This window comes from Microchirus variegatus, assembly GCF_963457635.1.
Source record: "Microchirus variegatus genome assembly, chromosome: 3".
Taxonomy (NCBI): domain Eukaryota; kingdom Metazoa; phylum Chordata; class Actinopteri; order Pleuronectiformes; family Soleidae; genus Microchirus; species Microchirus variegatus.
In genome coordinates, this window is record NC_139804.1 from 21,736,632 (window position 1) to 21,752,792 (window position 16,161).

Below are 16,161 nucleotides of genomic sequence, written 5' to 3' on the forward strand. Positions count from 1 at the left end.
GTAATGCTTGCTCAATCATGTCGTTTGCCATACGCTCTGTGTTAAAGGGTTAAATACTGTATCTATCTATTATTTTGTTGTTTAACAAAAAAAACAACAAAAAAAAAACATCCTCAACATGTGTCGAGTATTTAGCCTGATCCACTCATCCAGTTGGACAATAACACAGCTCTGGAGTGGAACCTTAATTCATGTTACTGGCAAATTCTGTGTTTGTCCGACTATTTAATTTAAAGAAATATCTGCTGTAAAAAGGTGTATTATGCCAGTTTTATTCAAGACATGCTTGAGCATTATATGCATGAGTTAAACTCATTGACAGCTCGCTAATATAAGACCAGCATTAAGTCGCATCACTTCATTCCAAATGTCAATGATCACAGAATTTGACAGACAGAAAAAACAACAGAGCTAGTGGTGCCTGAAACTTTTGCACAGTACTGTATTTATATATATATCTATTTATATATAGATATATATATAGATATACATATATACATATACAGTATTTAAGTGCCATCTTCACGAGAGTGAAAGGTTTCATTTAAAATTAAATAAAATAAACCAAGAATGCAGAAAATGTGAAACAAACATGTAAATTAAGCTACTAAAAGACCTGAAGGAACTCATCGAAGCTCACAAACCAAGAGCACACATTTATATGATCAACTTGAGTAGGTTAGTTCAGTGCCCCCCACAACACTCTAATACATGGCCATGAAATAGGTATAACATGCACACTAAATATTAATTTGTGGGCACAAAATATTAGACTGTGGGTCCAGAATCTAAATTATTGGTTCAGTATTATTCCTATCAACAACTTGGACAGCTGGGTAGGCAAATGGAGCGCACAATGTAAGAAGTGATTTTGGAGAGTGGTAAATATGATCTATGCAAACCATATAAAATGTACTGGATTATTGCAGTCGTTGAAGGAATTATAAAGTAATGGGTAAATTATACACCAAAGTAAAGTTAGAAAGACATTCACAGACTCAAACCTCTGCAATCTATAACATTTAAACGAAATCATTGTTGAAGCACATGCGAGACATAATTTGAATCATAGTGGTGTAGACCTAAATTTACATGAAAAAAGCCAGAGAAACTACACTGACCTGTACGTGCAGTTGTCAGCAACTTCAAAGTGCAACACCTGAAAAAGTACACTATGATACTCACTTCACGCTTCGTTTGGATTATACTACACCACTGGGGAAAACATATGCTTTAATATATTTTTTTGTGAATATGTATTATTATTATTATTATTATGGTTGTTGTTGTTATATTAATAATAATAATAATAATAATGATAATAATAATAATAATAATAATAATAACAATAATGCCATATCATAATTCTCAATAACTTCTATAGTACAATACAGTATAGTGTCATTTAACCCTTTGTAAATGTACTGTATATGATACTATACCATAATGTGCTTTTTATATGATACACTTTTATATGTATGTCTCTCTGTGATTATCTTTCTAACTTAACGTCAGCAATAATGATTCCTTGCAATGCTGGGCTTTTGAGAACATCTTTGTAACTCATTCCCAGCCTAAAATAAATCACACTATCTCTCTCCATGGTGCAGCTTCAGTCCTCGAGCACAACTTTTTGCTTACACAGCTCTCAAAGTAATTCATGGGAATGATATTAATATTATTAATTAGTATTTCATGCACAGGTTATCCCTAATCTCCCCCTCCCCCCCCATGTCATGTCTGAGCTCCATAGGTTAGTACCCTGAGTGATTGTGTAATTACGCTGAACAAAAAAATCCAAGCTATTGCTGCTTCAGTGTCAACTACAGGATTTGACAGAATTAAGTGTACTTTACTTTGCTATGTTAAGGCCAGTCATATGAAAGCAACCACAGTACAAGTTATCTAAATCACTGGCCTTGGTTATTATTGTACTTTTATTACTGGAGCAGTTGCATTAAATTAACACTGAAAGTTGGATACACTAATGGGAAACACAGTTTAACAAATAATTAAAAAAAAAGTATTTCTGATTGCAATCAGCAGGCCGCAGACACATTGTCAGTTGCGCTGAGTGCAAAATGAAATTAAAAGTTCCACTTCTGTGGGATGAGCGCTATAAGAGGTCCTCGTGAGATGAATGAATCACTCTCCAGCCTCTGCATTTCGTGAAAAAGTATTTAGATTGTGCTGACGTTGCTTGTGCAGCTGTGGATGGTTGTATAAATGAATGTGGGGAAAGTATTGAGGTGGGGATTGTGTCTATGTTTAGGCTTATATATATGTTCAAGCTTTTTAAACTAAACAAAGAAAAAAAGCCTCCCCTAGTTACATTTTAGTGCACCTCCTTATGATATTTCATAAAATATTATTTACAGCCAATTCTCTTAAATGATCTAATCTAGGGATTTGAACAAGAATAAGTGTCTACAGCTATGCTAATGGCTCTGTGAGGCTGCACAAGTTTTTAGATGAATACTAATTTCAGCAGGCAAACATGCTGATAACTCAATTGGAGAGCAGAATACTGTGATACAATACGATATGTGATGACCAAAACCACATGGGGATTAGATAAATTGGACACTCTAAAATTGACCGTAGGAGTGAGTGGTTGTTTTTCTATGTGGCCAGGGTGTACTCTGCCTATTGCCCAATGTCAGATGACATTGGCACAGAGCCCCCTGTGACCCTCATGTGAAGGCTTAAGCGGTAGAAAATGGATGGATGGATAGATGGATGGAATAGCAATACAAAGGCTAAATGAAATAGATAAAACAGACAAACATTCAACACACATTTCATCCAGCACAAAGTGCCAACCTTCATTCATCTTCTACCACTTTATCCCCTACATGAAGGTTGCAGGGTGCGCTGGTGCCAATCCCAGCTGACATAGGGTGAAAGACGGGGTACAGGTCAAAGTGCCAACATATGCCTTTAAAATGAGAAATTAATCAATGGGTTATTGCACATTCAGGGCCTGATTTACTAAAGCTTTGCGCGTGCAAAAACGTGTGCAAACTGGATTGCACACGCAGATTAGCGTTGATGCTGATCTACTAACAGGGCGCAACGAGGAGCGCATCCCTCAGACGGGCAAAATAGCACCCGCAACCCATTTAGCGTTCTTGCCTTAATGCATATGCAATATGGGGCGTTTACATGCTATTTTGCGTGTGATGGGAGGAGAAAATGTAAATATGTTATTTTAGCACGCGCAAAGTGATTTATCAAACCTGAAACTGATTGCGCTGTTTATTTTTGCATCTATATTTAGCACGTTTGAAAGGCAGGTCTTAACTGGCACAGCGGTGCGCGGCGCGCACATGGCTGCGGTTATTTATAGTTATATATATTTGTAAATCAGGAAATTACGCTTTTCCAGAGCATGTTCAACTACGCGTTCACAGATGACGCACATTCGTTTCTTATTTGGTATATCTGAATAAATTAAATATAGATATCCAGAGGAGAAATGTATGTTTGTACTGGTATGGGCTTACCTTGGTCTGCAGTTTGTGGTTCAAGGAGGGGTCGTACCTATGTTCCCCGGTTAAGACCGGAGGAACGGGGAACCCCGCTTTACCTTAACGTGTCCATCTAACCTGGTCTACACGGCGAAGCGCAGGCGGCACAGTGCGCACACGTCACCAAAACCTCACAGGCAAGTTACCCTAACTCTAACCCTTCCAGTTCCAGGCACATTTAAATGCAATAAATAATCACAACAATCACTATTTAATGTAACTATATGAATCAGCTATAGATATATAATCTATATCGATTGTCCCGTCGCCTCTGACGTCAGTTCAAAGGCTGTTGGCAAGCGCAATGGAAACTCAGCCTGACTGAATGAACACAGATGAAACCAGGGACGGACTGGGACTAAAAAGCCGTTGTGATGATCCGCTTTATTTATTTATTTACTTATTGATAAGAAAGTCACTCATCCATTAGATCCATAGATACAGCAGAACTCGCTCCCTGGCAGCTGTCAGTGAGCTGCAGGTGAGTCAGGAGGAGAAACGCAGCACCTTCTTCTTTTTTTTTTACGGCACCATCCATAGTCCATAGTTTTCTTTGTTTGATACGTCAGGTAATGATGGAGCTGTCCAAAATACCGACGCAGGATTATAATAATAATAATAATAATATAAAAAGGTCCTATGGACCCGGGGAACAATATGTCATATATGCCTCGATCCCAGTTATCTGCTCATCGCAGAACGTCACTTTCTGTTCAGTGGCTTCAAATTTAATTCAGCGCTTCCGTTGAGTCTGCTCTTTCTCCATGTTGACTCTTGACTCGCGCAAAATCCTCATTTAAATAGGGCGGTCTTAACCACTTCTGCGCCTGTAGTCAATTGCGGCCGCAATCTTAGTAGTTCACCCGCAAAACGTAATCCAGTAGCGGGCGCAGTCTTTCTGCTCGCGCAAGCAATTTAGCGCTCGCTATTTGGAATCTTAGTAAATCAGGCCCATAGTGTACTTCAGATTAAATTTCAGTGATCCTACTCAGGTAATAACTCTCAAAGAGTGTCTCAAGAGATTTCATCAAATGTGCACATTCATTAGTCAGTTTACACCTGACATTAGTGATGTCTTATGCATCTGAATAAAAACCACCGAATTATATGAGACGATCTATCTTTATTGATCCCCCATGGGGGGAATTCAATGTGTTGTAGGAGCCATAATATTCAGTAATTACATGAGCAATTCGACATAAAATCACTAGTTTTACAGGGAAAGTAAATACGTATATGTAATTCAAGTCAATTCTAAGATGATCGATTCGGTTTCATTAGCCATTTATGATGTCTTTAGCTCCCATCGCAAATTAGTTCACTGCTCACTGTTTGATGTTGGTTGGTTTACTATTGTTTGCCATATAAAACTGAGCAATTGCTATGAGGAAAATCATCTAGTGCCGAATACAGGAAGGAGCAAGTACAGGTGGACTTCAAGAAAGCTTTAGCTCAAGAGGACCAAAAAGTACATGGAATGTCATGTAAACTTCATGTCTCATCAGTGCAGCAACTGTACATGTTTAACGGGGTGATAACATAATTCACTATTCAGTGTTACCTCTGTATAAAAAGAGACAGAGAGAGATTTACACAGTTAAAGCAAAAGACCTACTAAAAATGCAATTTATTGTAAAAAAAACAAAACATATTAGCTGTCACATACAAACTTATGCTTACATTCCACCACAGATGTTTAAACATATTCTAACTCGCTGATCGATTACAAATAAACCTTCCATTGTCTTCGAAAGACTTTAAGTGTTAAAATTAAGGCAATTGGACTTCACAAGAACTTAATACAAAAGACTACCATGACATGGATGACTTGCCCATTGACTAAACTTTCTCATAAAAAGTCAAATTTGTTCTGAGGTGAAAAGCTTGTCATTATATTGAAATTCTTGTCATGTGCAGTGACCCTGCTGCTTGGTACCAGGCGCCTGGGCCCTGCGAATTTGCCTCTTTCTCATCCACCGCAAATTTACTTTGTCTGATCATTTGTTTTCCAATTACTTCCCTGTCCCTGCAAGCAGAAAATTGTCAGCTTTGGTTGTGTGAACCCAGTCTTGGGTCTGTAACCAGGGGCAATGTTTGATGCTTAGAACATTTTTGTACCCATTAAAAGATGAAGGCAGGGTGAATTATTATCCTGCAGAGTAGATTGGGTTTTGCGGAGGTTAGTTTAGATGGTATAGAGCAGGCGCTCAAAAAAGATACATTGATCACTTCGTGGTAGATATAAACCTACAAGAAGTGTAGAATAATGTGTATATAAAATTAAAATGCAAAAGCTGTAGATAAAGTAGTGACGGAATTGTTCGTAATTTTGCTCACATATACTAAGCAGGATTTGAATATTTGTCCAGTGTGAGAATACATACAATTTACACACATTCATGCTAATTGCCAGAAACCTGTTCCTTCAGCCCAGCACTGTAATTTAGATGAAAGATGCTGAACTCAACCTCAAGGAGAAGATTACACCCACATAATGGGAGAATACAACAGATGAGCTTAACAATGGCAGGGAAATGAAATGGGACTTTGAGAGGCACAGCAGAGGGGAAAATAGCAGCGAAAGAAAGCAGCAGAATCAATGTTTGGCTATAACTGTCGCATTAGCTGTGATAAACGAGGCCGCCGACAGAAACTCTGAAAGTCAACGCAAGACATTCCTATGATCAACGGCTGAATAATCGGACACAATGGATTCTGGGAAGGAGAGGCGATATGGTGCCGTGGATCCCCGAAGAGGAGCATCATTTCATATATTGACCTTTAAAAATGCTATTAATGGATGATATCTTCGGTTCATAGTCGTACGACACGTTCTCAAGAAGGCTATTGTGTGCGCTGGAATTACACTGTGAGCGCTGCCTCCACTGACAGCCTGTGATATTTACCTGGGGTCATGTTTCACATCATATAGTTTAGGTTTAAAATGGAAAGGGCAGTTAAAAGAAAAGCGTCTGAGTGATCGAGCAATCGACGAAAGTGAAATGCACGGAGACTTGTCACTACACAAAAATGTCTGCAGTGTATATCTGTGGATTACAAAGAGAATTTATAGCTCAAATCTACACACGCTATAAAGATTTGTTCATGAATAGGTCTGTGAACTCAATAATCCCCTATCAGACTCATTAGGGATCACCTCTTCAACCGATGTCTTCACATCTAAGAGTCAAAACGTTGATTTAATTCACAGCCACGGCTACAGTGCTGTCCACTGGTGATCTGATTGCTTTGGTGTTAACACCAGGTCTAAACTGGGACAAAGAGGACACAGAGAAACAATCTGTGACTGTGCTCTACACACAATAGGTAGTGTACACTAGGAGCAGTACAATGTTTTGGGGAATTTGCTATTTCTTCACAAAGGAAACAGTCAGGGGCCTCAAAGTTGGTGTAGTAGTTAGCGTTTGCCTTTGCAGCAAGAAGACCTGGGTTCACTACCCAGCTGGAACAAGGGTCTTTCTGCATGGAGTTTGCATTTTCTCCCTGTGTGTGTGGGGGTTTTGTCCAGGTTCTCCGGCTTCTTCCCACAGTCCAAAAACATCCAATATGGGGATTAGGTAAAGTGGACACTCAAAATTGACCGTTGGTGTGAATCTGAGAGTAGATAGTTGTTTGTCTCTATCTGTCCCAGGGATGGACTGGCGAACTACCCAGGGTGTACCCTGATGTCAACTGAGATTGGCACAGCTCCCCCCACGACCCTCATGTGGAGGATAAAGCGGTTGAAGATGGATGGATGGATCGAAACAATAATAAATAAAATTCAGCTCTGAAGTTCAACACATGATCTTGCTTGTTAATTTTGTACAATATCCACAGTAAAAAAAAATCAAAAAAAAAAATCAACTTGTGCTTGTGCTGACCACAGTAGCTAATGAGAGTCGCATTAATCTTCTCATTAAATAATTACTAGTAAGAAAGGGGACAAGAGATTAACCGAAAAACGTCAAACTATTCCTCAAATGAGATTAAATTATAGATGCAATGTAGCTGTAGCTAAATTAACCCCCACAAGGGCCACAGCATAAATATTTGTTAATGAAAAAAGCTGAAAATAAAACATGGATAAATCCAGTTAATGATAAGTGATTAATCACAAGTTATTTATTAAGCAAAATGCCAAAGTCTTATGTGGCTCCTGCTTACTGAATATTAATATTTGACAGTTTTTCCCTGAAATTCAGCATGTTGAAAATAGAAATATTTTTTTCACATTTTCTGGCCAAACAACTGCTGGACTAATAAATAATAATAAAAAAACTGTCTTATAATAATAATATAGCAGCTGCCTGCAGATTTTTGCTGTGTTAATTATAAATGGATGAAAACACAACTTATGAGCTTGAAACAGACAATCAAGGTCAAAGAAATAGTGTTTCTGTGATATATGGTTTATCCACTTACATAGAATGGTATGGGGGAAAACTAGAGGCCCACTTTCCACGGATGCAAATCCAGCCTTAATTGTCGCACTAAAGTAAGGCAATATACATCTAAAAGGGGAAATTTAGAGTGCTAAGATACAAAAAGGCAGAGTAGGAAGAGAAACACGGGACAATCTAAAAGATGCTAATAAACTAGATTTAAAAATGCAATAAAACGGGGCATAAAAATAAGGCAAAATTGAATCGCTTGAGCAGTGGGGAACTGGCATAAAACTTTTGTTTGCTTTTCTGGTTTGTGGTGCCTTTTTTCTTCATCTTGCTTTAACTCTGGGTACAATAAAGAGGCAATTTAAGAACATTCCGAGGAGTTTGGAGCAGTGGTGGGCTGTTCAGTGTTCTGTAACATGTGACACACACACACACCTGTCTGTGCTACTGAAGGCAATTCAAGTGCACTTAACTTAGATTCTTTTGAAATTGTAGAAGAAATGATGTTGCTGTAGGAGGCGTTTGTGTTTTTGACAACTTACATTCATAAAAATCATCACTGACACCTCGGGGGACACAAGGTGACAGTGACACCATACATCTCACAATTTAGAGATATTTGAAATATCCCTTCAAATGTCATCAAATGTAATAAGGGAAAAGTATATGAAAAGACTGATATTGTTTTTTTTGTTGTTTTTTTTTAACCCAAATTCCACAGCGAATCTCTCCCAGTTGAAATTGTGTTGTATTCCACTGCTGTTTGTGAAGTCTTACCTTGTATGATGAGGTAGACCTGTGAGGTCTTGGGCTGCTGCTTGGTCTGTATGGAGCAGGTGTACGAGCCCTCGTCATACACATCCACCTGTATATCAAAAAACACAATATTGCTTTTTATTAGTTTAAATGCAAAGACATTCTTGTAATTGTAATGGGAGCAATAGGATTTATTTTTCTTTTCTTTATTCTTTTTATATTAAATTATATTTATATTTCAATGATACAACAGCGTATTAGGGCCAAACTGAAGAGATTTTTTTTTTTATCTTCCGAGAATAAAGTTGTACAGAGCAAAAATTAGGGGGAAAAAAAGCATTCTGAGGTCTCGACTTGCAAACTCAAGATCTCAAGTTTAAAAAATGACGAGAAAAAAAATTTACGACAAAAAGCACTGCGATATCTCGACTTTCAAAGCCGATCTCGCAATGCTTTTTTCTTCTCATGTCATAATATTACGAGAGGTGGTGTTGACCTCAACCAGCCATTTCCTCGCCCAGTCCACAAAAGAGATGATTTTTGTTTGTTTGTTTGATTCTTTCTTCCAAACAGACTCAGTTTATTTCACATCCTGATACTAAATATAATTTGGTGCTGATGAGCCAAAAATATTAAGTATTTCATTATTTGTGAAGCTGATTATCTAAGATTTTGCCTGAATAATATTTACGACTGAATTCTTGAAAATTCTTCAGTTTGGCCCGAATACTCTGTCGTACAATGATTATGATTCTGGGAAATTACAAAAAATAAAGAATTACTAAAACCTCTTAAAGCCATGGTTCTCAAATGTGGGTCTCTGATTCTGTGAACAGTTTCTAGATTCAGCCACTGAGAAGCAAAAGAGACTCTCGCCCACTTTATAAGCTTGCAAGAATGATTTTATCGCTGCAACGTTTCAGTCCCAGACAAAGGTTCGCCTGATGAAGATCTACGACCAAAGTGATTCGACAATAAAATCATTCTTGCAAGTGTAGTCAGCGTGTGAGAGTCTCCTCACGCACTGATCAACATTTTTCTCTTTATGCACCTGTCTTAAGAAGTGGACGTGTGAAGGTTTTTTTTCCTCTTTTTTAGATTCTTAGTTTTTTTGTATTAGTTACACTTGGTCTGGGTATTTCAGAGACAGTCTCCGAAATACTAATTTACTCATCACTAATTAGTCTTACTAATTACTTTTAAAGCAATACATGGCCTTTCACGTTTGTACAGAATTGATCTACTTGCACTTTATAACCTTAGCCACTGCCTTCACTCCTCAGGCAGGGCCATCTTTACTCTTCCAACAATTCCTTATTCCAGCATTTATGTGTACAGTATCTCCAAATAAATTCCAGATTCCCTTTAGTCTGGTCACTAAAGGGAATCCTGCAGAAAATTGAGGTACTTTTAAATCACTCCTCAAAACCAATGACAGCATGTGCCAGTTTCAAATTGTGTTGTTTTTCGATGTGCACTCTTATTCTGTAAAGCACTTTGTTACTGTGTTTTGAAAAGTGATAAATAAAGGAACTTATTAGAAGATCTCACAGCGAGGCTTTGCTTCCACTTATGTCTCAAGTTTAAACTGATTTTAACTTTGTTGAGAGCAAACACAGTAGATAACGTTCAATAACAATTAATAGACAAATTATTTGAAGAGTCCCCTGCATAGTTTCACAAAAAAATATATAGAAATCTTGGAGGTCTTTGGTATGAGAAAAAAAAAACCTCTGTCTTGAAGTAGGAAAAAAAGCAATCTGTAAATTCAACACCAACAGAAACATTATCTTGTCGTGACATTCTGATTGAATTACAGCACAAGGCCCAATGTGTTTTCTTACATTTAAATAAAATTACAAAATTGCAATTTCACTAATCCTCCCCAAAGTGCTTTTATTGCCTTAAGCTGGAATTATGCTTTTGTGGAGATACACACAAATGCTGTTGTTGACTTACACAGTGAGGGAGGGATAATTCACTCACATGCACATGCACACGCACACGCACACGCACACGCACACACACACACACCAACGTGCTGTTGGGGATTTTTCTGTTTTCCGTTCTTTGGGTGAGTTTTGCCAAAACATCTCGACAAGCGATTCTCTAAAATAAATTCCACTTGGAGATACTTAGTTACTCTGAGTCTCATCATTGTGTGTCTATGTTGATAATGCTCGGTGGATTTTATTTTCCGTTTTCTCGATTGTTTTCCAAAGTGACACTGCCTCTAACACATGCGAGTGCATCCGAGTGACACCCGTCAGCAACTGTGTGCACAGAAGAGAAGTAATAATTCCAGCATAAATCTAGCAACTGTCTGGTCACTGGTGTCAAAATGAACATTCCCCACCCCCTCTATGATACATAAACACATAAATAATCCATCCAACATGTGCGGATGTGAGAATGTTTGTTATTTACATTTTCTTTGGATACATTTCACACTCATTACGGCAGCGCTCACAGCACAGATGCAGGCAGGAAGTTTGCGTGAGGGAAACAAACAAATATGAATGATGTGTGAATGTGACATAGGAGAAGGTTATTTTGGGAAATAAATGATGTCTGACAAGCCACGACAAAACATGGAGGTGTTAAGATTGTTACTTGCTGTTTATTGGGGTGTTATGCAGTATATTCGTTTTCTAACTTTGCTGTTAGAGATTAAATCTAAAGTTTGTTTTAGGTATTTTATATATTTGACCACCAACACATGGCAAATGACAACATTAATGGAATTAATTACGTCAACTGTGTCGTATATTATTTGCCAAACATGTTTGAAAGTGACCTTTAAAAACCACAACCTCATCAGGTTTTACAAAAGTGTTAGTTTGTATGGCATTTTAACCCTCTGGCTATAAGAATCTGGTGTCTTATACCGTTTTTTACAGCACAACTTAGGCAATCTGATGAAAAATCTTTTTCACCAACCATATAAACACACCTGAGCAAACAGTGCTTGTTTTTATGAAGACAAATAAAAGAAAAACTGTCTAAAAATTAAAGCCTGAGTATGTGACCGATAAACACAAACGCCCCAGGATGTCCATATTAGGAGTTGTGTATTATTCCCATGGCCATTTATCATGGGACCACCTAAGAGCACCAAGGGTTAAAAAAAAGCATCCTGAGGTGATTGGTAGGTTTATATAAAACCATCATTTGAATAGCTGATTTATCCCATATGGGGTTTAATGAGTAAATTCCTTTCCGGAGCGACTCATAACACAAGGAATGCTTTTACAGTTCTTGCTGATAGTCAGATGCAACAATCAATATCACTATCAAATTCAGTCCATTAAATATTAATACATTTTTACCTTTTGGACACAGGCAGTGCAGCTGCTTGCTCACATTTCTAATCTTTATAGTTTGCTCTTTATACTACACTAACCTAACCACTCTGGTTTCTGCATGTTTTATACATAGCTGATACACAATCATTAATCTCTAAATGTCAAACTAAAAGCACAGAAGAAGAATTGCATTTAAACTTAAACATAAATCAAAAGTGTAAGCACAACAGTTGAGTCCATTTGTTTTACCCACTGTGGTCCACATTACCTTCTGAATGCGTAGGCTGTATTCCAGCTGTCCTTTAGTGACCAGATCTACTCTGGGGTCCAGGGACCATTTGTCTTGACCAGCATAGATGATGTTGGATCGATTGAGCCATGCCACCTTGGACACTTTGTCATCAACATAACACCTGTGGGCACAACAAGAATAAGAGAGGATTTTTTATTAGGAGGATGGAATGTGGAAACCTGGGAAAATGTTATGATTTAAGTGTAACATTTTGCTGAATGTGTTGTAGCAAAATTGTATAGTTCACCTCCACCAGGAGGTATATGTCTTCGCCTGAGTTTGTTTATTTGTCTGTCTGTCTATCTGTTAGTGACCAACATAACTTGAAAAGTCACGGACAGATTTGAATGAAAAGAAATGTCCGCAATGGGACCAAGAACAACTGATTAAATTTTGGGCGTGATCCGTGCATGCTGCGGCAGGGTGTATTTCGTAGGTCCTGAGCTGCCTTGGCGGAGGTCTGCGGTCTCCGAGTGTTTTTCTAGTTGATCTTTGATGACTTATTTTTTGTTTACCCTTGACCTTGCTGGGTCTGATTCTGGCAGTTTGAGTAACTGACTATCATTCTGTTTCACACTTTTCACAGTGTTTCTGCCTGCTCAGCAAGTTCCATAGTACAAGGACAGATAGAGAAGAAATGGAAGCCGGTTTATACAAGTCAGTGACCCTTCACATTGGTTTTAAAGCAGTTATTTTAGGGTACAAAAAGTAGTGTAAAGGATTCACACACAATCATGTCTTGAAACAATAGACCCAGCTCACAATTCAGGGTTATGTTCAATACTGCTGACCAGCAAGGTAATGTTTGGTCGCTGATAAGACAACAAAGTTATGGAGCGTCTCTTTTTCTCTCCCACAATGAATTTGTCCCTCTCCAACACACTTCTCCTCCGACTCGTTCTCTCATTTTACACATTTTTTGAATCTGCTTTTATTTCTGTCTGGTAAACACAACTTATTTAAAGGTGAGCCTATTTCTGTCTGGGAGAAAGGACACTGTTATCCTCTTGTTTACCTCTTGTTGCATGCTGTCAGAACATTACGCCAAGTAAGCTTGAGCTAAAACATCTTGCACGGGAGAGAAGGGAGCCGAGCGTCTGCCTAATGAATAAATGTAAATGTGGGAAGACGTTGGAATCAATGAGAATGGATATCAGCTGTAATGCAAGCTGACAGTAGATGTGTCTCACATGCAAATTCTGGCAACTCCCCGAGCCCTGGCTGTGCACACTGCTTTGCAATGTGTTGGTATACACGAGAGTAGATTAGTGAGGCAGTGGTGTGCTGCTGTCTTTGGCAGGTGACCCAGGGTGATGCACAAAAGTGGTGGTGCAGTCACCCCAGACTGTGTTACCCAGTGGGAGTTGGATGTCTGATTTGTTGAGGGCTTGTACACGCAGCTTGAAACATTGTTGAGGTTCTTTCCTGTGTGTGGAGTCCAGATAACCCACTGTATTATTCAGTTGTGTTGGCACTCCTTCAACTTCTCCCCTCCCAAGTGTTTATCCAGATTTGCTCAAAAACATTTTTAATTGTTTCTGTTGTCAAGTTCTGTTTTCTTAGTATTTTTTTCTGTATGTTGATGGTTTTTGAAATGGCAATCTGTTTTTGCAGACTCTTATTTTCAGGGCTGTTTCTATAGCTGTGTGAGGGCCCTATGCAATATGCTGTTGGGGGCCCTAGTGTGCCAAACTACAATAGTTGGACTGGAGTTCTCCTCAGATGAGGCTGAACAAGCAGCTTTGGGGCCCCTTGGGGGCTTGGGGGTCCGCATATAGTGAGAAATGGCCACGCTTATTTTTGGGAAAGTGTTCCCTTTGAGATGTTTTGTAATATCACATATTGGAAGTCAGGGAAGTAGTGTTTGTTGATCATTGGACAAAGATGAACCCAAAGCATCCAAAACTACTCCAGACACAATGTCCCGTAATCATGTAATCCTCATCCTCAAATGTAGTTTAGTGTACACTGTGTTATGCCTCTCTCCAAATCCATCCATGAATGATAGGCCCCTGTGGCTCATGATTCATGCAAGCTATCTGTTCAAAGCCTTGGAACTTTTTTTTTTTTTTTAATATTCTCACCAAGACCTCACGGCACTCGGAGATACAAAAACATCAGCTACAATTCTGCACATGAAATCCCGTTTTCCACACTGTCAAAAATGATTTTGGTTTCTCCAGCAAAAAAACTTCACTGCAAAGAAAAACGTTTGTGTGCTGCTGTTCTAAACCTGACATTTATGAAGGATGAGACTTTGTAGGAAATACAGAGTGACATGGTTTGGGTGTTTGCAGTGAAGTAATAAACGTCCCTGGCTCACTGAATGGCTGCATCTTGTTATTTTTTTTCACCAACTGAGGTTTCTTCCTTTCCTACCTTATTACCTAAAAGTCTCCTACCGTGAAGTAACTGAGAAGAGGATAAAAAAAAAAGAAAAACAGGGAAGTGGAAGACAGGAGGAGAAGACGTGAACAGAATCATGACAGCACAGTTTCCTTTACTTTATTTCCAAAAACTGATATACTGAAATGTTTTATCTAGGGATTAAACATAGAAAATGTTAATGCATTATTTATAAAGTGAAATCAAAGATTGATTTAAATTGATTAATTAAAAGTTATTTAATTTAGGACCACATTGTGAGTACTGATCCATGACATATATTCCTAAATGAAACATCACTGATGACAGACAGGCACCACTCAAGGTCCACACTAGAAATCTTTTGATTGATGTAGGGGAATGCTTTCTGCAGTGCCGAGGGCACATTTTAGTTTTTTGGAATTTCAGACTCTGTGAGTGGATCTGACAAAAGGTGCATCATGAAAAGGAAAAACAGCTCTTTTATTCCTCTGCAGGGAATTTCCTCAATATTGCATCTATTGCGATTTGAAATTTGCACTTGGCCATATCGTGATTTTGATAGCAATTTGGATAAATTGATCCAACATTATTCCGAAATCTAGAAATTAACACGAGTAATAAGGTGATTGATTGCAATAGAATTAATTCAAATGTTGAAAAAGCAAGAATTAATTGAAGGAATAACACAATAAACAGTACACAAATTGGGGGTAACAAACTGAATGATAACCCTAATCGCTGAGTTTACTCAGTCCTGGGATTGAAAAATCAGAACTGTTCACTTATTTAAATCAGCTCCTATAATTTGACTCAGAGGTAAGTAATAAAACACAACCAGCAGTGAAGTTACGGTACAACTATTCACCATGGCAACAGGTAAATAAAGATAAAAATAACAACAAAAAAGAAAAGAAAGAGCGGAGCCTCCATTTGAATTCAGTGGAGCACAATGCACATTTATCAGAAAAAAAACAAGTTGTGAGAGAACCTTAGCTCGAGACAATCTGGAATAAGTTTGCACAATTTCATTTTTGTTTCACCACAGTCCACTGGACCAAGTTATTCTGAAGACTTTAATTTCCTCAGTGGATGCTGAAATCCTTCTGTTTGTTTTTTTTTTCCAAAAGTGCTGCTCCGAGAAGATGAAAATGAATAAGTCATAAGTTCATATATCTCTAATTGTAAGTTGATGGTCTATTGCAGTGGCAGCCAAATAATTTAGTGATTTGCAGTGATTTGTGAGTGCAAGCGTATATTTCTGGATGTGTATTTTAAACAATTCAATGACTGTATGACGGTACTAAATATTTAATGTTATAAACGGTAGTGTTTTCAGTCACACCATGATCATGCTCACTCAGATATAACACATAATGTAAGTTTTCTAGGAACATTTCACCTGTCATTTCATTCAGCAGTCTTATGTGTCTAAAGCTACACACAGATTTCTCTTTATTGTACATCAATCAATGTTGCAGTGCAAAGGAAATGATTGACAGCATTACATTAATGTTATA

At 38.1% G+C, this 16,161-nt stretch overlaps 1 protein-coding gene across 1 annotated transcript in view; it reads right to left on the reverse strand.

Moving 5' to 3' along the window:
- The window catches only part of lsamp (limbic system associated membrane protein), a gene marked incomplete at both ends in the record, with an annotated part of 186,018 nt that overhangs the window by 54,793 nt on the left and 115,064 nt on the right, over window positions 1–16,161 (reverse strand). The window contains 2 exons of the mRNA XM_083886122.1: window positions 8,702–8,789; window positions 12,254–12,398. Of these exons, the coding sequence (XP_083742248.1) occupies window positions 8,702–8,789; window positions 12,254–12,398 (233 nt within the window). The remainder of the gene's footprint in view (window positions 1–8,701; window positions 8,790–12,253; window positions 12,399–16,161) is intronic.